The sequence below is a fragment of the Vicugna pacos genome, chromosome 10 (genome assembly GCF_048564905.1).
Source record: "Vicugna pacos chromosome 10, VicPac4, whole genome shotgun sequence".
NCBI classification, from domain to species: Eukaryota; Metazoa; Chordata; class Mammalia; order Artiodactyla; family Camelidae; genus Vicugna; species Vicugna pacos.
Window position 1 is genome coordinate 62,357,233 of NC_132996.1, and position 25,335 is coordinate 62,382,567.

General features: G+C 36.1%; 3 protein-coding genes across 3 annotated transcripts; 1 reads left to right on the forward strand and 2 right to left on the reverse strand.

The window, feature by feature from the left end:
* Positions 1–5,987: 5,987 nt before the first annotated feature.
* LOC102544180 (olfactory receptor 10AG1-like) lies at positions 5,988–6,935 on the reverse strand. The gene has a single exon (XM_006214133.2). The coding sequence runs from the start codon at positions 6,933–6,935 to the stop codon at positions 5,988–5,990; it is 948 nt and encodes a 315-aa protein (XP_006214195.2).
* Positions 6,936–15,913: 8,978 nt separating this feature from the next.
* On the forward strand, positions 15,914–16,852 carry LOC102544449 (olfactory receptor 10AG1-like). Its single transcript, XM_006214134.4, has one exon. It carries the CDS (start codon positions 15,938–15,940, stop codon positions 16,850–16,852), a length of 915 nt encoding a protein of 304 aa, XP_006214196.3. The 5' UTR covers positions 15,914–15,937.
* A 7,112-nt stretch (positions 16,853–23,964) lies between these two features.
* LOC102544714 (olfactory receptor 10AG1-like) lies at positions 23,965–24,903 on the reverse strand. Its single transcript, XM_006214135.1, has one exon. The coding sequence runs from the start codon at positions 24,901–24,903 to the stop codon at positions 23,965–23,967; it is 939 nt and encodes a 312-aa protein (XP_006214197.1).
* Between the last annotated feature and the right edge of the window lie 432 nt (positions 24,904–25,335).

Consider the following 25,335-nt stretch of genomic DNA (forward strand, 5'->3'; position numbering starts at 1 on the left):
TCATTCGTTATTTTCAAACTTAAGAGCTGACCAACTTGGGCTACAAAATGGAGAAGCAGTGGGGATCATCACACCTTCTCTAAACAGGTGTTACATGATGGGTTTAAACACTTGCAATCTCTGTTTTATTTTACTTTGGGCCATTTTAACTGTTTTAACCATGTGGGTGCGATGGAATGAATTGTCTTTCCAAAATTCTTACGTTGAAACCCTAATCCACAGTGTGATGGTGTGTGGAGATGGGACATTTGGAAAGTACACGACAGTTCTCTAGAGAAACAGAATAAACAGATAGATGAATACAAAGATGGGTATCTATCTGTCTGGAGAGAGATTTATTACAGGAATCAGATTGTGAGATTATGGCGGCCAAGCAGAGAGTCCAAGGAGCATCAGTCACTGAGGGAAGGAAAGACGAATGTCCCAGCTCAAGTAAAGGGAGAGAAATCCACCCTTCCGCTGACTTTTTGCTGCGAAATGTCAGAGTTTGGCAGAGAGAAAGGTTTATTGCAGAGCCAAGCAAATAGGGCCGGTGTCTCATGTTCAAAAAAACTCACAAATACCCAAAGAGTTTCAACAAAGCACATGTAAAGGCCAGATAAGGCGGAGCGATCGCAGGGTACAGGATCAGCTTGTGCGCAGTCCTCTGATGGGTTGATGTTGGGGTAAGAGGGTGATCCACACTATCAACCCCTGGGCACCAGACGGTCTGGGGCCATGTGCTCTCGATCATAAAGTAGTTAATTTCTTCCCTTTGGTGGTGGTTTTTTAGCATCTGAAAAACTCAGGGAATACACATGAGATACTGTTACTTGGGTACTTCAGAGCTGAGCTACAGCAGAGGCTGTGGGGGAGCAGGCTGTCCTGAGAAGGCCCCACAGGGTCCTGCTCGGTTACAATCCACCGCCCCCCCCGACACACACACACACACACACAAAGAAACGGTGAAAATCCATATTACTCATATAACAAGGTTTTCTGGAGACAGTAGGGCAGCTCCAAAGCTGGTCCACAAACTCTTCCAGAGAGCAAGGAAAGGAGAGTGGCTCGGTGTTTTTATGGCGGTTAGGGTACCAGGGTGGGTTGAGGGTGCCTGCGTGTGGGTCCGGGGTCATGTGGTTTGAACTTCCCACTGACACTGGAGTAGGAAGCGCCAGGCTTTCTGAGCGGCTTGTTCAGATGTGGGGGGAATGGGAGCAGGGAGGATGGACCTTGAGGATGTTATGGAGAAAGACAAATACTTATGATTTCACTCACATGTGGAATATTAATTGCAGAGCCAGCTGCCACCCTCTAGAGTCATAAACCCCCACCCCTGGGCTCTCTGGGTGCCTGGAGCCTAGCGACACCTTAACCCCACTCCCCACTGCAGGGCTCTTTGCATACCTGCATCTCTGCAGGATATAAAACTTCGTGATGTGTGTTTACCTTAACAAAACCCATCGCCCCAGGAGACAGCCCTTCCCGCGGACAGGTCTCACATCCTGCCCTTGTCAAACTGCTAAAACCTGTTGTTCAGAGAAGTCCCTGACAGATCTTACAACCAGTCAAGTGTCTGTGCACAAACTGATCATGCAGCCCCTACTCCTTGTGTGCACAGTGCCCTCCCCCTAGTGAAAGACCCTGCACGCCCACCCGCGGCACTCACACAGGCACCTCTCCCCTGTGTGGCCCAGTGTCACCCACATCAGCGTTAACTGTTAAACTTTCCTAAGCTCCTCTCAGTTTCTGCTAATTCTTTACCAACCCACGTTACCAGCCCGCTGCGTTGTGACCCACAACATTAAATCAATCAATCAATCAAAATGAACAAACCGGAGCAAACACATGGCTGCGAGAACAGAGTAGTCGTTACCAGAGAAGATGAGGTATCAGGAGGGGATGGTGGGTCAAGCAGGTGAACTCTGGTGACAGAGCAAGCTTAAATTTTGTGGTGAGCACACTGCACAGTATTCAGATGTCAAAATATAATATTGTATACATAAAGCTTATATCCTGTTATAAAGCCAAAAAAAGGCTGTCCGCAGTTGAATATCAATATAGAGACAGACTTTATTACACTTCCTTGTATATAAAAGGGAGGACACGCTGGCAGCTGATCAGTCGTACTTTCTCCCAGGAGAATATTGGGGTGATGGTCTCTTCCGTTTTGTAATCTCCCTGCCCTCTGCCCTCTGCAGCCTAAGCTGACAACGCTTTAGTTGAAACGACTTTCTCCAATACTTTGTGACCACCCATGGATGTCATAGTGTTTCACTCCCTTTGACAAAGCTACACTCGCTGGTTTCTTTTGAAGTAAGAACTGCTCTACTGAGGTTCCTGATGAGATACGGAAGGGCAGCTCATGGACATTTCCTAGGGGCTCCGTGGACTGACTCATATGGTCTGGGAGCCACATCCTTGATGTCCTGAAAGTGCTAATTGTGTGAGATAACACTTCTGTGATCCCTTGAAATGGCTCAGGTTTTAACAACAAATTGTACAAGTCTTCAGTCCCATGCCCTGTGCTCAGAAGCCATTTTTAAAATTTAGGATTTTTTGTTTGCTTTTACCTTCTGATGGTTTCAGAAAATTTTCAAATTTTTCAAACACTGGAACCTTGTTTATCGGTTCTTTCCTTAATTTTTCTCCTGTTACATTTTACCCAAAGCAGTAAGAAGATTCTAGGCACCCTTTCAACATTTTGCCGGGAAATCTTATCGCTATAACCAACTTTATCACAAGCTCTGCTTTCCATAAAACTGCAAGAGAGAATTTTATGAAGCTGCGTCTGTGTAACAAGACTGTCCCTCCCTCCAGTTTCCAGGAACAAATTCCTCTCATTCTTTCGAGCCCTCACTGTCCATTCCAGGTGATTTAGACTTTCCCTATCCAGCTCCTCAAAATTCTTGCCTTCCCTCAAACCCCACTTACAAAGACACCCCTGCCTTTTTAGGTTTTTATCCCAGCAGCGTTTCCCTAACAAGTAACAGTATTTGTGTTCTGGACACATTCCTGCATAATCGCCTGCAGCAAGCTCGGTGATCTAAGATAACACATCTTTGTTTCTTTATATTTTCAATGGATTAGGATTCTGGCTGCTTTGCAAGACACCAATCAAAGCATCAGAGGGGCTGCGGTCTCATCTGAATGTCTGATGGGGACAAACCTGCTGTCATGTGCACTCAGGTTTTTTGGGGATAATTTATTTCTTTGAGTCTGTTGTCTGGGAGTTTCTCTCCATTCTCATTCTCTGTTAAAGACATGAAGGTATCAAAAGACAAGGTGTAGCCTGGGATAGAATATTTGCACATGTCATATCTAATGGAGCACTGTGTCTTTTACACCCACCCACACACACATATATATTATACACATATAAACTCAATAATAATGAAACCAACAACCAACAGTTACTATAAGATATTGAAGATATAAGATACATAGTTCCCTGTGCCATACAGTATAAACTTGTTGTTTATCTATTTCATATATATTAGTTATAGCTGTAAATCTCAAACTCCCAATTTATCCCTTCCCACCCCTTTCCCTCCTGGTAACCATAAGTTTGTTTTCTATGTCTGTGAATCTGTTTCTGTTTTGTGAATAAGTTTGCTTGTCTGTTATTTTTTAGTTTCCACATATAAGTGATCTCATATGGTATTTTTCTTTCTCTTCCTGGCTTACTTCACTTAGAATGACCGTCTCCAGGTCCATCCATGTTGCTGCAAAAAAAAATGCATTTTAATTGGCATGTAAGTTTAAAATTTACTATGTGTAACTTACAAAGAAATTTAAAGTATTGTCAATTAATGGAAGCATCAATGTGATGTTATTCCTGAGCCAATTTAAAGAATACATTTTATCCTCATTCACCAACCAAGCTCCCTTGACAACTTCACCTCCAGGGCCAGCCTGGATGTGCGGAAATAATCTCAGTTAAATATTGGCAGGGGGTCTTTGTGGCCCCAACAGAGTCACTTGCTGGGTACAGACACTCTCATGCGTGTGGGTAACACAGATCAGAGAGAGGGACACGCGGACGATGATGGCAAATGATGTTAAGACAAAATAAATGTAGTTATGTCACCAATGTTATGATGATATTTGCACAATACTGTTAAACTTGGGCTACATTTGAAAAATAGTAAACTGAAACCTGTCAAGACGAGGGGCCAACTCATTCCTCCTAATAAGGCTGTTTGTAAATATCTAGCTGACTTTATTTTAACGATAAAATTTTAGTTATAAGAACTGGTTATCACAATTGTATGAATCTTCAAGGGAAGATGGTTGGGACGTAACCAGAGATCAGTGCTGATAGGGGTATTGTTACTCACAGGCTCTTGAAGTCGCTTTCCCCACTTCGGGATACTGTTGCAAACAACGCTGCAGGATCACAGGCTTTGTGAGCCAAGTTGTAAAGAAAACCTATAGAGCCTGCAGATGTAACAATGCGTTATGATGCCAAAATCACATAGGAGCAGCAAAATAGATTTTTTTAAAATATAATAGATTTGTACAATACTGCTCTCAAATATCTGACTGGAGGACAAATATCTGAAAGCCAAAACTTCAGAAATATGTGACTCTTTTTTTTGAAATATCAACAGGTCATCCTAAGACATTGCTTATTACTCTGTCATTGCTACTCAGAGTATATCAAATTCCTGCACAATCCTAATGAAAGGTGTCTGTCTTCACAGCTGTTTAGACCCACAAGAGTTCATACATCTGATGAAGGTGTGTTGAATACACGCATGGCAAAGAAAAGCACCCTGGGAACTCCCACAGTGTTCAGCGATGCCACACTCATAAAAAGTATGAAAACTTGCATGCACCAGGAGCATTTCCTATGACAAAATGACACAGCTAACGTCGACACGCACACGTGTACAATTACAACTAAAACTACCGAGTGGTGTAACTGTCAGAAGAAATGCCAGCAGATGCACCAAATAATCTCTTCAGGTCAGTTGCTGATTTAAGAATGAAATTGAGAGGACAGGCATTAGTGATTATATTGACAGACGTTTACTGTCCTTGATAACATCAGTTCAAAGGTTTAAAACTTTCAAACCCCTTAAAGAGGATTAAAAACACAGGAATCGATTAGGGAAGGCACACTACTGGAGTGCAATTGTGTGGACTTTGGAAAATTCAGAAAATAGCTTTTAACAAGTTTCTACACTTTACGTTAACAGATTTTTTTTTAATTATAAATTGGCATAAGATTAGCTGTTTGGAGTGCAATGATGAAAGAGGTGAAATAATTCAAAGCAAATTATTCTGGGGCCAAAATTACTAAGTAGAATGTAGAAATGTGTGCAAAGTAGAAATGTGTGCAAAACAGGTTGAGAAAACTAAGAACGCCCCCTACTATCACGCACTTAGGAAGAGAACTAAATGCGTGGACGCATTCCCTTCGGTGTTACGACTGGAGCAATGCCACACGAGTGTACAGTGGGTTAAATAAATCTGCTCCCAACGTTTGCAGGTCCTCTGAAGTGTCTGGATTTTTCCAGGAGTCTGAGGTAGGGCACAGCAGTGTTCAGCTGTCCATTCTCTCATTCAATCCCTCCTACAAACATTCATTTTTCAACTTTTATTGGCCAGGTTCTGTGCTGTAGAATCAAAGAATGTTGACGAATACAAGTGTGAAGATTTAAGCAATTACTTAGATGAATAATGCTGTGTATTTACCAGTATCTTTAAGTCCCCAAAATCTCAACCGACTGAATTGTGGTTTTAGTTTTTATATAAAACAAGTGATGTGCATTGCTCTTTTATTTATAGAGCAAGATTATTCTTTAGGAATAGAGCACTGAAGAGAGATTCATGTGCCTCACATGTATCTAAGCACAGTAAATTGTGGGTTAGTATTTTAAAGCGTCTACAAGTATGTTACAAACTGGAAGAGGCTAACTTACTGGGGTAAGGTAGAGACTGAAAACATTTCTCTGATAACCTTTTGGCAAGGAGCTAAAACATATACAATTAAACTCATCTCAGAATTTTTTGAGGAACAATTTTCTCAGTGCTGCAATCACATCCGTGTTCCTCAGGGTGTAAATCATGGGATTAAACATGGGGGTCACTATGGTGTAGAAGAGAGAGAGCAGTTTGTCTGTTCCTGGAGAATGACTCGATTTTGGCCTTAAGTAGGTTATGGTTGCAGATCCAAAAAATAAAAGCACCACCAGCAGGTGGGAAGAACACGTGGAGAAGGCTTTGGCCCGACCTCTGGCTGTTGGCAGCCTCAGAAGGGCGGAAATGATTTTGCCGTAAGAGCCAAGTATCAACACAAAAGGGACGACAGCATCCAACAGAACCACTACACAGACGGACAGCTCATGCGCAGAAGTGTCTCCGCAGGCCAGCTTCAGAACGGGGGGTATGTCACAGAAGAAGTGGTCAATGCGGTTAGAATGACAGAAATGCAGAGAGAAAATCTGACACGTTTGCGCTATCTGCACCGGGACCCCACTGATCCAGGAGCCAACAGCCAGCCGGATGCACACCTTCTGGTTCATGACCAGGGCATAGTGCAGAGGGTTACAAACAGCCACGTAGCGGTCATAGGCCATCACGGCCAGCAGGAGACACTCAGTGGTTCCCAGCATAAGGAAGAAGCACATTTGCGTGGCACAGTCCAGCACAGAAATGCCTCTATCCTGAGTCCAAAGGTTCACCAGCATCCTAGGGAGAGTGACGGACACGTAACAGATTTCCAAGGAGGAAAAATTTGCCAGGAAAAAATACATGGGTTTCTGTAGTGCAGTGTCAATCCTAGTTATTACTATGATGAGGCCATTTCCACCTAAGACAATGATGTAAATGATGAAGAACACCCCAAACAGTAACCCTTGGAGGTTGGGAAGGTCAGAAAATCCCACGAGTACAAACTGTGTCACTGTGGAAATGTTGTCTTCTGCTTCCATTTCTTCACATCTCATCTGTGGGGATGATTTAATCAGAGGCACCATTATTTCACTTTCATTGGCTCTTCTTTTTCTATCTGTAAACAGGATGGGATGCCTTCTGATTTTTCAACTCCCTCTAAAAACCAAATCTATACTTCCAGGTCCTCTGAAAGTGTGGTGAAGTGTATTTTTCGTTATTATTAAATCTATCTATAAGAAAAACAATCCCTTTAATCTTTTACTTCTGCTACAGATTATAGTATTTCTTTGTTTCTGAAGATATGTGGTTGTAATGTGCTATTCATTTGAACGCTCCAACTGCAGTATCTGAGTTTATGTTAAATTATAAAAATCATTTCGTACTTTCAGCTAAGTGTTTCTCCTTACCTCTCAATTCTCTTTTTACAATGATTAATTCAAAACTAATTAATCTGATTTCACAAGCAAGTATTTTGTAAGCCATCTAAAGTAGTTTTAGGGGAGATAAAGTTAATTTCTAAAAGTTATTGTTTAACTGTGGTATTTCCAAAGTCCTATTTAGCTTTGACATTCTCCATATAAAATCAGCACTCAGAATTTTTACTCAGATTTTTTGGGGGAGGAAGAAAGAAACTCTAAAGTGACCTTCCTGTCCAGAAACACTCAAAAAGTAAGAGGCATGTTCATCAAGCAGTTATGTTCAAGAAAGCAATTCTAACTAGCATGTTCACTCCTCACCCACTTATTGTATGAAACACATCAATTGCAACTCATCTCTGAGAACTTTCTTAATTACCAATATCCTCAGTAATTGCTATTGTTCTTCTAAACCCATTTAATTCATTCGTTCTTTTTTCTAGCACGTGTGTGTTTGAGTTCAGGCATGTGAATGTGGTGGGGTAAGATTGCCCATCTTCACTATATACTTTTTGTTATAAATAAATTATATGCTTCTTTTGCGACTCTAGCCATCTTTCTATGCACTGTGTAATATATTTGTTTCGCAAAATGGGATTTACTAACTTCTTGAATAAATTACAAGTGAATCAACTTGATTGCTTCTTTGAAATAGCCCCCAAGGTGTAAGAGAGGGTTCCTACCAAAATTTGAATCTCCTGTCCTGCTTCTTCCTCATATATATCAAGCATGCCTTCTGTGTTGTGTGTGTGTGTTTGTGTGTGTAGAATTTATACTCTTTTCACTCATTCTTTTGGAAGTAGCAAACTACTTCATTGTTTGCAGTGTGATGTACATAACTTTCAATTTATGTGTTAACTAATTTGGAAGTCAATAGAGACTAGCCCCTGCAAGGAAGAGACACATCTAGCACCATATTCTAGGTCTAGGGGTGTTAAGTGAGGACAACGGTCAATGTTTCAGCTACAAAAATGTAGACACATGTGGGGCACAATCAACAGTTCATGCAAAACTTGGACATCCTGAGGATTCTCTGTGATTAAGAAAAATAAATTAAATAATAGTTTCCTTTACCATCTACAGCATTCCTGACTGCATATTAAGGTACTAAAGGCATTTGAACCTTGTCCCTTTTATTATATAATTTTTTTCAATGAAAATGGGATCATAAGAAATGTAAAAATGCTATAACTTAGTCTTTAAAATGGTCAGAAACTACTGGCTGATAGGTGACATTACCAAGATATGATATCATGTGTAGAATACACAATCATGTCTTCTTTTCTTATTTTTTTAACATCTCATCCTGACACATTAACCATGTTTTGGTCACCTGTTTAATTCAATGTAGAGTGTAGTACTTGGGCACGGATTAAAATTGTTTGTTGAGTGAATCTCCAATCTTTTTAGACTGGCATGCGTGATTCACCTACATCTGATGATCTATTTACCTTCAGAAACTGCCATCTCCTTTATTCTCTTTATTGCGTGGGCTTTTCAGGTAAAGTTTTCTCTCAATCTTTGATTCTTTCTATATATTCCTTACTATGGGGAAGTACATTTGAAAGTCATACTAAAAGCAAGGTGCCAAAGAAAAAGCCAGAAAAAGTAAGAAAAGAGAACCTGATATCAAGACTGCAGTGTGCTACATTTGCTGAAATTTGGCCCCCCCCTTTTTGTTTGTCAAATGGAAAAATGTTTTATGAATATTAAATGGAATTATCAGTGTAAAACCATGTGCAAAGTAATAAATACAGCTTTTCAAATCCTATCCAAATTGTACTTATCTTCCAAACTCAATCTCGCCTATAAAAATTTCCTCAAATCTTGCAACATATCCGTTGCTCTCCCTGACTTCTGGAATCGTTCAGGAGCTTCTATGTATACAACTCAGAAAGGGGAACACTAAATAATTTAGCTAAACATAGCCACTTTTGTTTTTAACTCAAATAATTTGTGATTATTTTTCTGAATTTTTTGATGAAAATAATGATTTTCTTTGGTGTGGGAATTATGATATGATATCAAGTATAGCATCTACATCACAATGTGTTTAATACTCTTTAGAGCAAGTTTATAAAATCAAGTTGAAGATAATAAAGAGGAATCTAAAATTGGTGAATGCAGTCCAGAAGCCATTTTCCCTTAGGAGAATTCTCTAAAGATGAAGATGAAAATATATCAGTATCTCTTTAATATATTCTGATTCATTTACCATAGAACTTTATTTTAACAAAGGATCTCTTTGATATTAGGAGAATGCAAATCCTTTTTAATAAAGTCCATTCACTATCTTACTCCTTAGTTACATGCAATTAATTTTTATGGGATATCCCCAGATTTAATACACGTAAACTACTCAAATATACGCTTAACACATAGTAATCACCTAAGATGATTGCGATGATGATGAAGAGGCTGGTAATCTTTAGTATACTGGTCCATTATACTACAAAGTATTTTTAAATGTCTCATTTGATAATATAACTCTGGTAATCAGAAAAATAAAAAAGACTATCTGAGCCATGTTTTGAAATTAACCAATCATAAAAACAAAGGATTCTTTTAAAAATTCTCTGTAATGAGTGTCCTTTTGCTGGTGCTAAATATATACAGACATATGTCAAACTAAATTTGGTATTGGATAAAAATGAGTAATGCTTACTTGTTTGGATTGAAATTAAATATAATGCTTACCTTTACTGATTGAGTTAAAAGACAGAGAGAAAATGAGAAAGTTGTTGTTGGCTATTTTTTTTTTTTTGACAGTGAATTCACTTTTATTTGAAACAGAGGGTGACTGCCCTCTAAAATATGTTCTATTGTCATAACAGTTAGTGCTCTTCAATAGGGAACAGTTCTTACCCTTGGGATCAGCTCCTTCCCCAGGTCACTAATTGAACTAACCTTTCTGCCTGCCTCTCTGGGAGTTTGGTACAACAACCCAATGGACATACCACTCCTTCTCTAAATTCTCTCCATCTCTTTTTGTATTTTGTGATTATTAAGATATATAAGCATGTAAAATCCAAAATTTATAATTATATATTATTTAAGATATAAAATGAAGATGTTGTGAAAAAGATGCAAATGTTATCAGTGAATTTATTTTTAACAAAGTTACCAAGAAAATTTAACACAGAAAAAAATTGTCAACAAGCAAGCAGTGCTGGGGTGATAAGTAATATATATGCAAAATGTAATTTTTTAAACCACCTCTCATGAAATACAGAAAATTAATACAATACAATTAATACAACCTTAATCACAGACCTAAATGTAATAGTTAAAATTATAAAACTTTTAAAAGAAAACATTGAGAGAAACTTTCTGGTCATGGTTTAAAGCAAAGAATTTCAGATATACACCAAAAGCACAATCCATAAAACAAAATAAACATTAAATTGGACTTCATCAAAATTTAAGACTGTTGCATTCTAAACAAAACCATTCAGAAAATGAAAGACAAGCCACAGACAGAGAATATATTTGCATATCATTATGTTTGGTAAAGGTCTTGAATGCACATGTAAAGAAACCTTTAAACTCTATAGTAAAGGAAAATAACCCCATCAAAATATGCAAATATAGCTATTTGCATTTTGTATAGCTATTACACCAAAATATCATAAGCATATACAAAAATAATCAAAATATTAGCTCATTATGGAAAATCAAATTAAAACCACGATGAGATTTATCTTCACACCCACTAGCATGGCTGTAATAAAAAAGACAGAAAATAGCAAGAGTTGAGAAGCTGTGGAGAAATAGGAACTCTTATGCATTACTGATGGGAATGAGGACCTACGTCCACTAAAAATTTGTAAATGAAAACTCATAAAAACATTGCTAATAATAGCCCCAAACTGGAAATGATCCAGATGTCCCTCAAGTGACAAATAAATAAATTCATTGCTATATCCTATATCCATACTGTAGAATACCATTCACCAGCAAAAACTAATGAATTACAATGGAATACTACTCTGCCATAAAAAAGAATAAAATAATGCCATTTGCAGCAATAGGAATGGATCTGGGGATTGTCATTCTAAGTGAAGTAAGCCAGAAAGAGAAAGAAAAATATCATATCATTCACATGTAGAATCAAAAAAAAAAAAAAAAGAACACAGTAATGAACTTATCTACAAAACAGAAACAGACTCATAGATATAGTCAAAGAAATGGTTATCAGGGGAAAGGAGGTGGGAAGGGATAAACTGGGAGTTTGAAATTTGCAAATACTAAATACTATATATAAAATAGATAAAAAACAAATTTCTTCTGTATAGCACAGGGAATTATATTTCAATATCTTGTAGTAACCTATAATGAAACAGAATAGGAAAACAAATATATGTATGTATATGTATGATTGAAACATCATTCTGTACATCAGAAATTGACACATTGTAACTGACTATACTTCAATTAAAAAACAAACAACAGCAACAAAAAAACTAATAAACTACAGACACATAACTGTACATGAAGGAACCTCAGACATGCTATGCAAATGAAAGAAATCAGATGCAAAACAATAAATATGGTATAATTCACTTTACATGAAATGTCCACAAAATGCAAATATATAGATAGAAAGAGATTAGTGCTTGCCCAGTGCTGGGGACAGAAAAGAGAATCGATTTTATGCCAACTCTAGGCTTCCTTCGGGAGTGACAAAAATGTTCTAAATTGTATTTTAATGATGGGTGTACAAGTTGCTATGTTTACACAACAGTTATTGAATTTTACAGAAAAAACAAGTAAATTTTATGCTATGTAAATTATACCTTCATAAGTCTATCAGTGAATTCAGTTGATCACTCGTGTGGGTCTGTTACTGGAACTTCCTGTTACATTAATTTATTTGTCAACCTTTACCAAAACCACACTCTCTCTGGTGCTGTAGTTGTGCATGATCTTAAAATTTAATTGTATGTTTCCTCCAAAATTATCTAAAACATTATTTGGTTATTTTAGTTACATTGTCACTATATGTACACTTTTGCATCAGATTTTTTGTATCTATAAATAATTTTGCAAAGACTTTATTTGAAATTGAATTAAATGTACATACTAATTTCATGAGTATTGACATTTTTACTGTGTTAAGTCTTTTGATCTATGAACAAAGTACTTATGTCCATGATTTAGGTCTTCTTTAAAATCTTTTATCATTATAGGTGGTCTTCAGCCTACAAATTAAAATAACATGTTTTGTTGGATATATTCATAAAATTTTAATTTTTATTGGCGTTATAAATAATATTACTTAAAAATTTCCATTTCCATTTCTTCATTTCTAATTGTGAAAGAAATTATTCAAAGCTCTACAGAATATCTAATTAGCTGAAGACGTTTGATTATTTACTGGTGACACCTATAAGGGAAAAGAACAAAGCACACGAAAGACGAAATGCCTGCGCAAGTGGTAGAGTAAGGCATCCCTGAAAAGGAATGCCATGGCCAGAGACAATTTTGGTCGCTTTCCAAAATATCTGCATGGCAAGTATAATGACTTGGTCCAATTAAAAAGTGATTAACAGAGAGAACTAATTCCCACAAGACAGAAAGACATATACTTTTACTTACAGAGCACTATTTGCTTTGAAGGAGAACATTGTTTAGAAAGGTATTTGCAACTCCTGGTATTCAACTAGTTTAAAACTAAATTTCAACAGAACAAAATTATATGTGTGTGTATGTGTGTGTGTGTGTGTGTTTGTGTGTGTGTGCGCGCGCGTGTGTGTATGGCTGAATCGCTTTGCTGTACACATGAAACTGACACTGTAAATCAACCATACTTCAATAACAAATAAGAATAAAAAAAGAGCAACATTTAAAAGACTCTGTATCAAAGAAAGAGATCATTCCATTCCAGTCCATGAAGGTAAGCATGAACTTTTTAGTCATTGTTTACATTTTAGATTAGTTTTCTCAGCTAATTATATTTTAAACATCAAAGTTCAAAAAGTCCAAATATTTACAGGATATTAATGGAATAATATGTTAAACTGGGTATGTTAAACTATATTTCAGGCAACATCTACATTTTCCTGTAGAAAATCCCTGAAATAAATGATTAAAACAATTTTAAGATGTATTGTTAGTTATAATGTAGCAAAAGTTATTTAAAATAATTGAGACAGTTTTGAAAAATATTTTACTACAAGAAGATTTACTGAAGAAAGCAGTAATTGGCTATTTTAAAAAAATGAGTTTGCACACTACCATCAATAAAATCATTATTTCTAAAGAGACATTATCTTGAAAAGGAATCTAAAAGTTTAGGGCACTGAAAAATCCTTTGACATTATACTTCTCTGGCTAATGAAATACAACAAAATCAGACTACAAGTATAACTGATTGTCTTTGTCCTCAGCCAAGGGGATTTCGAGCCCTGAGGTCATAAGCTAAGGAAGAGAGAAACTGTCCTGTGTCCCTGAGAAAAGTGTCCAACTGCAGAAAACAAGCCTCCGTTAAAAGGACATGGGAATCAAGTTTCTGTTTACTGTTTACACTGAAGGGCTTCTGAAAAAGAGGACTGTGAATAACAGTGATTTTTAGAGTGGGGAAGAATCACTTTGTACAATGAAAAAAATTCCAAATTCCTAGAGAAAATTCTCAATATTTTTATTTCAAGGAAATATTTCATACAACTATAATATTTAAGGAGGTAAACAGAAACTGGAGAGAGATTGCTTAATATTCTACTTCCTAGATTTCAAAAACTTTACCATGCAATTACTATTTATTATTCACAATACATGTGGAAATTAAAAAAAAAATACTTATTACTTCTTATTTGGAAATTGCCTCAAATCCTGTTTGAGCAAATTAGTGCCTCAGTCAGTTGTAGATTATTAATTTCTAATTTATTTTTAAATTACTTTTAAATTTTACTTCATTCTGTTGTGTTTTTCCAAAATCTTCACCTATTTGAGAAAAACTGAGGCAGGACTTAATTGTATGAGTGGAGAGACGGAGGTGAACACAAAATACAATAATGAGAATAGCATTTCCCACGCCAGTCATCACTGGGGTAGACAGTACACCTGGTTAATAATGGAAATTGCTATCCATTCGTAGATCAAATGCTTGTTGAGTGATTTATATGCCTTAGATCGCAGGAAGGATATAATATGCAAATGTTACATTCTACAGTCCATTGATATTACCCATTGGAATAAAAGGAACTTGGATTTTGAGCCCGAAACATAATCTCAGTCATGCCATTTACTTGCTGTGATCTTGGTTGATTTATATAACATTTTTAAGTTGAAGTTTATGTCTAAGTAAAAGGGTGACAGGATTGCTTCTGCACCACCTTGAGGATTAAATAAAATAGTGTCTGTGGATTCTCCTAATACAATGAATCACTGCAGTCACTCATCAGCGTCCCATTTTTACCACGTGCACTGATGGTTTGCAAGCTGATTTCAAATAGTGTCTCCCTGTTTTCCTCCACATAAGGCTGCCTGCAAGAAGCTGCATGCTTCAATGGAATCCTCCGATCCTCGAATTTGTGTACGTGCTTTATTCAGCACCATATGGATAATCCTATCAAAAGCACCAGTATGAAGAACTTTCCATTATTCAAGCACTTTGTGAATCAGGCACTTACAGAGTTCGACTATGTGCTGTTGGTATCACAGACATATTTAGACAATGTGTTTATGAGAGGGAAAGTGTGTTGGGAGACATTAGAGCTCATGGAAGACGTGGATGGTCTAGGAGAACCTGATAAAAGAACAAGGATTTCTGTGCAATTTATAGAGGACTTTAGTAAAAGAGGGTGGAAATGGGCAAAATGAGATGGAAGGATTGCCTTCTGCTTGGACTCCAAAACCCTTTGCGATTTCTCTTCCTTTGACGCTATGTCTTGAATCAAAAACTTGTCTATTTATTACAGGAATTAACACTCAAATGCAAAACCAGTATCTGAGATCTGATAACTATCCTCATGACTGAGTTACTTTATGACGTCTTTCAACTGAAATAAACTCACTATAACAACTATCAGAACACAAAAAAGTCACAAAGGTCACCCCCTAAAGTCACTTTTTCCAGCTTATTTTTATTGCAATTACATGATGCCTCAAAAAATATTTGAGACAGCTTAAATCAAAATGTGAATAAACGCAATGATTTTTTAAAATAACATAAAAAGGATAATTGATGGGAAATGTCCTTCCAAACAAAAGTGTCAAACTTATTGCTAAAACATTTTCATGATTTTTATTTTCAATTTATTTTCATTAACACCATTCCAGTTAGACTCTGAAATTCCGGTCACAAATCTGAATAACAAAACCTAGAATCACTTATTTCATTATCAGTAGCAAGAAAACACAGCCATTTCACAGCAGATGTAATTCCTGATAGGAATGTTTTCTGATGGGTAATTTTTAGCGAAAGAATGAACAGTTTTTTAAGACACAGCTTAACATCAAATTTAGATGTTTCTATAGGGTTCATTCTTAGTGACTGCGACTTTCAAAAGCACAGGGTACACTTTTCATCATTTAGCAAACTGCAACTCAGGCAGATAAAGTGACTTTACATATTAAGTTCTTTATTTTCACAGATGCTGCCCAGACACCAAAAAGCAGAAGGCAATTTCTCTTCAGTCATGGTGTTTGTTTTCTTGGGATTTTCTGACCTTCCAAACCTCCAAGGGCTTCTATTTGGTCTTTTCTTTCTCGTCTACATATTCATCTTAACAGGAAATGGTCTTATCATCATAATCACGAGGGTAGACTCTGTTCTGCAGACACCCATGTATTTTTTTCTGGCCAATTTTTCCTCTCTAGAAATCTGCTATGTGTCTGTCACTCTTCCCAGGATTCTGGTGAACCTTTGGACTCAAGACAGAAGCATTTCTTTGCTGAGCTGTGCCACGCAAATGTGCTTCTTCCTTGTACTGGGGGCCACAGAGGCATTTCTTCTGGCTGTGATGGCTTATGACCGCTACGTGTCCATTTGCAGCCCTCTGCACTATCCTCTGGTCATGAACCACAAGATGTACGTCCAGTTGGCTGTGGGCGCCTGGCTCAGTGGAGTTCCGGTCCAGATAGGGCAGACATGCCAGGTGTTCTCACTGCCCTTCTGTGGTTCAAACCAAATCAACCACTTTTTCTGTGACATCCCCCCACTGATCACGCTGGCCTGTGGGGACACGTCACTCAATGAGATGTGTGTCTATGTAGTTGCTGTATTATTTGCTATGATTCCTTTTCTACTGATTCTTGGGTCTTATATCAAAATAATTTCTACCATCCTCAAGTTGCCCTCAGCCACGGGTCGGTCCAAAGCCTTCTCCACCTGCTCCTCCCATCTCATAGTTGTACTTTTATTCTTTGGCTCTGTGACCATCACCTACTTACGGCCCAAGTCAAATCATTCTGCAGGAAGCGACAAAACTCTGTCTGTTTTCTACACTATTGTGACTCCAATGTTGAACCCCATGATATACAGCCTTAGGAACAAGGATGTGACTGCAGCTTTGAAAAAATTATTACTTAAGAAGCCAGTGTGGGCATCTTAAAGGTCACTTTTTAATAAATCTGTCTCAAAGCTATCACAAAATATAATTTAATTTCACTCTACCCATATTTACTGAGAGTGTAATTATTCACAATTATTATGATTTTAGGTTCCTTGCCTGGAGTCACTTGTGACTGCATCTTTAATGAAAAAATTAACTTTTCATTCTTTATGAAAAATCCTCCTTTTCACAGCACATTATAAATTTATCCATCTTTAAAAATTTTAGACAATTTTAACTGCTAGAATTTTGTTTTAAAATGTGTAGAAAATAGTTTGTCTTTACAACTGGCAAATTATTTGCAAATATTACACTGGCATTTTCATTTGTATTTGTGAAATATTCACTTTTAATGGTAGGTTTATACTAGATATGTGCTGAGGGAGTGAACCCAATTCTAACTTATAAATCATGTGTTTAATTGTGAAAATAACTTAAAAAACAGAATGAAAACCTTTGATTGCACCCATTTTCTCAGTGTGAATGAAGAAAATGTTCCCCTGTGTATCCAAGGGAAGCTGAACTTCTGTATCTTTTCTTTCCACTTCCCAGAGTCTAGGAAAATGGAACATCAAACATGTGACATAGCTCTCTCATCCTGCTTTAAATACATTTTATTACTGTGCTTCATGCCGATTCCCAAAATGCATGTCCTACCTAGAATCTTTGCTAGAGCTTACTTGAATTAACAAAGTTGCAGTGAAAAAAATCTGTGACTTTTTTTTTTTTACACTTAAAGAAATGCATTGGAAATTTAGAAGGGGAAAGAAGACAAGCCAAAGCGAAGATTCACGCTCAGTTATTGACATCCCCAATCGTAATACATACACATTGAAAACCTACCACTGCCTGCCCTCAAGCTGTAGTCAGATCAGTATAAATGTAACTAATCTTGCAGATTTTGTCTTTCTCTTATTTATAAGAAAATTTACCAGATGGTATGGATAAAATCAAGAACTAATTCACCATAAATACCCTAATAGGAAAAATGTCTTGGGGGACTTATCAACACTGCACTAAACACCCACTATTCTGTTTTGGTTTGATACTCAGCCTCTATTTCTTAAAATTATCATTAATGCCTGTGGACGATATCATTTATCTAACAGTTATGTCACTTTATAGGTTTAACTATATTTGTAGGTATTTTTGCCCTTCAGATTAGTGTCTCTTTGTAAGAGGTTACATTTGAATTGTAACATTTTGTTTATGAGTTTGAATTTTTATTTTCAAGGGCTTATATTTTAACATTACACCTGGTTAGCATGATGTCTGTGTCATCTTTGTTTTTATGCATATATAGTAAATATCTGAATCTACCCCCTGTATTTCTTTGTGTGTATTAAGAGGTAAATACATTCCCCATGGCGACAACGACAGTGGTGTTGAAGATACAATAGCTGTGGAAGTGCTGTTCTGTCCCTTAACTCTTGGGCAAGCACATGGCCGTGTAATGAAACAGAGTTAGTTGAGGAATTAAGATAACTAGTTTTTGCTTCTAATTTATTATAATCTGTGCATCCTTGAGTATCTCAGCTGTTCTTTTGTATCAGTTTCTCTTCTATAAGCCTAGTGATAATGCCTACCGTGATTAATTATGTCACAGAAATAGAATAAACATATAATCATGATCTTGGATCCAAGGAGTCTTGTTGAAAAATTTAAGATGTTGGAGAGGGGGATTCTTGGCTAAATCTAGGTTCTCATAGAATGAAGGCTACTCATTTTAATATTGAAATTATTTTTATTTAAACAACATTAATGCAAAAGTTTCTATAACAACATTCATATTTCCCTGCCTCGGCTTCTCAAGATAAGCGTGAATAAATGCCTGCTACTGCCCTGGGCTGCCGGAGCCCGCCATCACTGTTTGCCGACACAGGACGGTTAGCTTTACACCAAATCTCCATAGAAAGCTTGTTTCCTTCTATCTTTTTTCTCTTTTTGTTTCTCATTAATTGATTTTCTAACCTCTAGAAACAATTTCTAATTAGTGAGCTGATTTTATTTTCTTCCTAAGGTTGTTTCCATTGTTTTCTATCATTCCTTACCACACTGAAGGGAAGCAGGTAGCTTGCCAAGTTAGTCATCTGATTTTACTTACAATTGTAAATGTGACCCCGCGTAGAACAGGACAGAGATTTCCTGGAGGCACTTTTCTTTTTACTTGATTTAGGATATGGAACAGTTTGCTAATGTTTATGTATACTTCCAGAATGGAAATGCAACATATGAGGCAGTTAGTAATTAATTGACTCACTGTTTTGTCAAATCTCTTGGCTGTCACAGAATAATGACCCTCAAAGGCACATCATATATATATATATGTGTGTGTGTGTGCTAGTAATAGATTCTCTTAGTTTATTTACTAAAAGGTTTTGTATTTCAATTTCAATAATTTAATACAGATTTAAACAACTTCATTGATACATATCGAAACATAATAAAAGTATGTATTTACAGTTTGTAATGGGGTAAGTTGTGCATATTTGTACAGCAGTGAAACCATCACACTATCAAGATTGAGAACATGTCCATCACACTCAGAAATACATTTGTCTTTCCATCCTCATCACATATAACACCAAAAAATGAAATTGGTATTTAACTCAATTGTAGCCAGAGAACATACCCTGTATATAATTTCTAAGTACTGAGATCTCTGTGGACCAGCGGTTGGTCTATCTTGGTAAATGTTTCCTTTGAAAGGATGCATATTCTTTTGTTGCTTGGTATTGTAGATCAAAAAATGACAGGTTTTCACACGGTCAATATCTGTCTTTTTGAATTGAGATATATTTGACGTAGAGAATTATATTACTTTTCGGTGTTTAGTTAACATCCATCACCATCCAAACTTACATAATTTTTTCTTGTAGTGAGAACTTTTAAGATCTCTGTTAGGGGCTTTTAAACATTCAGTACAGTAGTGTTAACTATATTGTTACCTATAGTCACCATGCTGTACACTAATTGGGTTGCTATATATTTCAATAGTGGTATTATAACTATGGCTGGATTTAAATTTAATTTGTGTTTTTTTCTCACACATATTTTTTGTTCATTGTTTTCCCTTCTTATTATGCCTTTTTTATGATTTGCATGTTTTTAGCATTTTCTGTACCTCCGCCATTTGTTTTTATCTAATATTCCTTGTTAATTTCTTAGCTGAAGGTATAAAGTTTACGATATAAAGCCCTGCCCACCACAGACTATCATTAAAGAAATTATACCATATTATGTAAAATGTAACATCCTGAAAAGGAAATACTCCTATATCTACAATCCTATCTTTTGTTTTGTATTATTGCCTTACAATTTATTCTTATTCATTTATAAATACCATGATACACTGCTTTTTGCTTTCAATTGCTATTTATTGTTTAAAGAACATTTAAATAGATGAAAAATGGTGTGCAAGTCAACTCTCTTATTTTCATTTTGAGATTGATTCATTCTTTGTGTTGATTTTCACCTGTGTTTTCTTCCACTTGAAAAACTCCTTTAATATTTCTTGTTTGTAAATCTGCTACTGATATATTTTTTCCCTTCAGTTTGTGTGAAAAAGTTTCTAGTTTTTAATTTCACTTTCTGTTTTGCAGAATCATCTCATTAGATAAATCATTCTAGACTGACAGTTATTTTGTCCAGCTCTTTGAAGATGTAATCCATTCTCTCTGTCCTAAACAGTTTCTAAATTGAAAGCTGCATTAATCAAATCCATTCCACTGTCATAATATATTTTTCATCTGGCTACTTCTATTTTTTATCATTGTTTTTTAGTACTTGTTTATAATATATTTTATTGACAATATTGCATGGTTATGTTTCTTGCAGATTGTTCACTTTATTGAATTTGGGGGTTTATAGTTTCATTAGCTTTTTTTTTCTTTTCCATGTAAGTCACATTTCTTTATTTCTAGCTGCCCAAATGATTTATTTCATCATTTTTTTAAATGTTTGGTTGTTATGATTCAAATACTTTTCAAGCCTGCCCCATATCCTTTCTTCTGAGATACCAATAATGTGTACATCAACTCTTATGATACTGTCCTGAAAGTTTCCAGAGTTCTGTTTATATTATTTTAAATGGATTCCATTTCTATTTTCAAGTTTACTAAAACTTTCCCCTGCAGAGTTTACTGTAATATTAATCTCACTGTAAAATGTTAATTTCAGGTATTTTAGATACATTTTAGATATATTAGATAAACTTAGATATTTAGTTTTAGATATATCATCTCCAAAAGATTAAAATTCTTTTTTCTTGTATTTCTTTGTTTATAGAGCTTATGTTTCTCTTTAAGAAATTGTTCAGAGTTACAAATATTTCATATATGCCCTTGGGTACTAATCCCATTATTCCTTTTTATTGGTGGTTTTGTTCCTATTGACTGAATTCTTTTCTTGTTGTGGATCATGTTTTCCTCTTTGTGGCATATCTAGTAATTTTTTAGTGGGTATGGATCATTGCAGCTATTATACTGTTTTGTGTATGGATTTTGTTTGTTTTAAGACTGTTTTGAAAACACTTGGGGTTTTGAAAAAAAACCTCTTCTTGGTTTGAATGGTCTTAGTCTCTTTCAGTTCACATGGTGGTGCTTCCATGAGTTAAACTTTCTTTGTGGGTTCCTCTGATTCTTATTTGGGTTTAGTACATCTGACAGCCACTTCCATACATCATTTCAACATGTAATTCTCTTTACTTTGCACATATGAGGCAGCTGTAGGACAATATATCGGAAATTGGTAGACAGCCTTTTTTTTTTTTAATCTGAGATAGCACTGCCTTAAGGATTTCAGAGGAGTCAGCACAGAATCACACTTGATTTAATCCTTTTCCTAAAGAGTGAGGGTATGCCACATTTTTGTTGATAACCCAGCAAGTCTTGGCTTTTCTATATTTTCTCTAAATTCTGCTGGTCAGTTAAACTGTCCTCTATTTAGTTTATCTATTTTGTTTTCATTCCTGGTCAGAGCCCTCTAAAATAATTAAATTCACACTTAAAAATTTCTCCTGGAATTTTTCTTAGCCAGATTCACAAATTCATTGGGAACATGTAATCTCTTCCAGGTTCCTGCAGGCATCAATGTGCATGCTTTGTTTGTCTGTATGCTTTTGGCTGTTATAAAGCAATGCTTAGTCATTTATGCAGCTTCTTATAGCAGAAAAAACTCCACTTCTCCACCATCACTTAACAGCTTGTTCGTAATTTATTTAGCCTCCAACAGTTTACTCTCAGCTCTTCTCATCTCTTCCTGCAACCAGGTCACAAGGCCACGTGTTTTAGATTTTTATTTTGACAGCACCCCACTTCTCAGAGCTAGCCTCTGTATCAGTTATCCAGTGCTGGGCTTAAAAACCATCCTCAAAATTACTGGCTTAAAATACTCATAATTTATGTGCTCATGATTCTGTCCCGCTGTGATTTCCTCTGCATTTCACTCATTGGCTGGTCTGTGTTCAATATTTTCTGCAGAAAACTTTCCTGCAATTATTTCTGTTGGTATCTTTCTCCTTCTGCTAGTCTTCCCCTGTATCCAATCATATCCATTAATTTTTTGAAATGTCCAATGGGCATATTACCTAAAAATCTTGGTGATTAATTTATTCTTTTCTGTACTCTTGACCAGAATAGATTTTTCTACTTAGGTTTGTCATCAGGGTTGTTAATACACATTCTTGCTCTCTTTTCCAAGTAGACAGTGGCCATGCACTTCCCTACCAGCTTGGAAAAAGGGGTGTCCTTAGGCCGGTGAGCAGAGCTACCTCTGCTTCTGATCAAATGAATTACCAAAGGTGACTCTTCTGCCATGTTCTTTTTTAACCATAAGTCCTGGTGACATATGACAGTTCTTAAGAGATCCGTTTCTTGCATATGAGAAGAATTTATTAGATAAGCATGCGATGCTGAAAATGGAGGAGTTCTTTATTCACTATAAATAGGAGAACCATGGAGAACACAGGTTCATAGTACTGAACAGACAATTTCAGTTAAACAAAGACAAAAATAACAGAAAAACTTGCTCTGGGATATCCATAATAATATCATTGATCAGACTTGTATTTATCATTTTCAATACGTGTGTTCATGTATGTGTGCAGGTGTGTGGAGCACAGATGTGTGTGTGTTTGTGTGTAAAATCTCTTACTTTTATACCAGATATCAATTTTTAAAGATACTGTGTTAAAATATTTATTACAACTATATTAATAAATAAATATGAATACTAGGAAACTTGGGAAAATAATGCACTGTATATCTTAAGCATTTCTATTTTAATTCAAATTATATACTCCATCGAAAGAATAAAAAATAAGTGAAGAAAATTTAGGGAATGGATGAATCTATATGGGGACAAAATAGTTCAATCTCATACACATTATATCTCTGAAAAGCAAATATGCATTCACATTTTTTGCATTAATAAATTTTAAGGTAAAAATTATTGAGATGCAAGGACCATGATTTAGCTCTATCGACAAAGCATATCTACAAAGAAGAATTCAGAGAGAAGCACAGGGTAAAAAACTGATTGCTGCATCCAAAACTTTTAATTATCACTATGTGGACTTCCTATTTTTAATCTTTACTTAGGTGTTCTGTAAATCATAAAGAATTAAATTGAATTTGCTGAAAGCTTAAATGTCTAAAATTATAAGCACATAAATATTTAGCAAATGTTCTTAAAGTTTTACAATCTTTATTATCTAAAAACATTATAAAAATAAAAAAGAGAAAGACAGTAATATAGAGAGGAATGTATCATAAATATTCATTATTGTGTTGGGGGAGAAAAGGTTTATGACATCAACTCCTAGGTATGAAGTACAACATTTTCCCATAAAAAGTCACAGATCACCAGTAAATTTGTGAACTGAATATGAGATGGGCTAAATACGTACTTTCTTATCAGCAAAACACCTTGTGGATATAATCTCCATATCAGAAAGTGCAGCATAAAACAATAAGGTCTGAAATGAATAAAAATAAGAAATCTACAGTAATGTAGAAAAAGCAAACTAGACCTTAATTTCTGATTATACAAATGGCAGAATTAAATAGGAAACCAGAAAATGAGTTCAAGTCAGACAGCTAATGCATTCAACATTAAGGAAGCAATTTTCTCAAAGCCATCAAGACATCCTTATTTCTCAGAGTGTATATCAGGGGGTTAAACATCGGGGTCACAATGGTATAGAAAAGAGAGAGAAACTTGTCTGTATTGGAAGAATTTCTGGATTTGGGTCGTAAATATGCAATGACTGCAGATCCAAAGAATAAAGTCACAACCGTGACATGAGACGAGCAGGTGGAGAAGGCCTTTGCTCTCCCCGTTGCCGATGGCAACCTCAGGATGGTGGAGGTGATTTTACTGTAGGAACCAAGAATCAACAGGAAAGGGGTCATAACAAATAGGACTGCGACTGTGAAGACCAATATCTCATTCAGAAAAGTGTCCGCACAGGCCAGCTTGAGTATTGGGGGGATGTCACAGAAGAAGTGATTGATTTGGTTGGATCCACAAAAGGGCAGAGAGAAAATCTGGCATGTCTGCCCTATCTCAACCAGAACCCCCGTGATCCAGCAGGCCGCCACCAGCTGGACACAGGCCCTGGGGTTCATGACGAGGGGATAGTGCAGGGGGTTACAAATGGCCACGTAGCGGTCATAGGCCATCACGGTGAGAAGCAGGCACTCTATGTTTCCAAACATAAGGACAAAACTCATTTGTGTTGCGCAGGCAAACAAAGAAATGTGTCTTCTCTGAGTCCAGAGGTTTAGGAGCATTCTAGGAAGAGTGACTGATACATAACAGATTTCTAAGAAGGAAAAATTACTGAGGAAAAAATACATGGGAGTCTGGAGAGCCTGGTCAGCCTTGGTTATGAGAATAATGATGCCATTTCCCAACAGAGTTATCACATAGACAAGCAAAAACATCCCAAAAAGAAATACTTGCAGATTGGGAATATCAGAAAATCCCAAAAGAACAAATTCCATCACTGAAGTGAAATTTTCTCCCACTGGGTCTTTTAGGTGTTCCATCTGTGAAAATAGAAAATTAGTCCTTTATATTTTTAACCTGTTTTATAATTCTATAAACTAAAGGGATTTAGGGGGAATTAGTACATAAGATTTCTATTTCCCATTCATGTTTAGTATTTTATATTCTGGACTCAAAGTATACAACTGAAATCTAATAAAGAACTTATGCTAAAATCTAAATATATCCACCTAGTTAATATTTACTTCTAGGTTTGATTTTAAATGAAAATGATATGTTTGAGAATTATGTGTTCTTATGTTTCATGTATTTGTGTGTAGAACAAAATTAGTCCATTTTATTCCTCATGTTAACAAACGGAATCCTGAGACAGAAGGATTTGCATCCCAGTTTTCTCAGGTGTAGGACACCACCAAATTTTGTATTGCATTTTTTAGGTATTTTCCTACTCTTCAATTAGATCCTTTCCAAGG

What these genes read in the sequence shown, in the direction of transcription:
- LOC102544180 (XM_006214133.2), bottom strand. Translation starts at nt 6,935, where the DNA reads ATGAGATGTGAAGAAATGGAAGCAGAAGACAACATTTCCACAGTGACA.
- LOC102544449 (XM_006214134.4), top strand. Translation starts at nt 15,938, where the DNA reads ATGGTGTTTGTTTTCTTGGGATTTTCTGACCTTCCAAACCTCCAAGGG.
- LOC102544714 (XM_006214135.1), bottom strand. Translation starts at nt 24,903, where the DNA reads ATGGAACACCTAAAAGACCCAGTGGGAGAAAATTTCACTTCAGTGATG.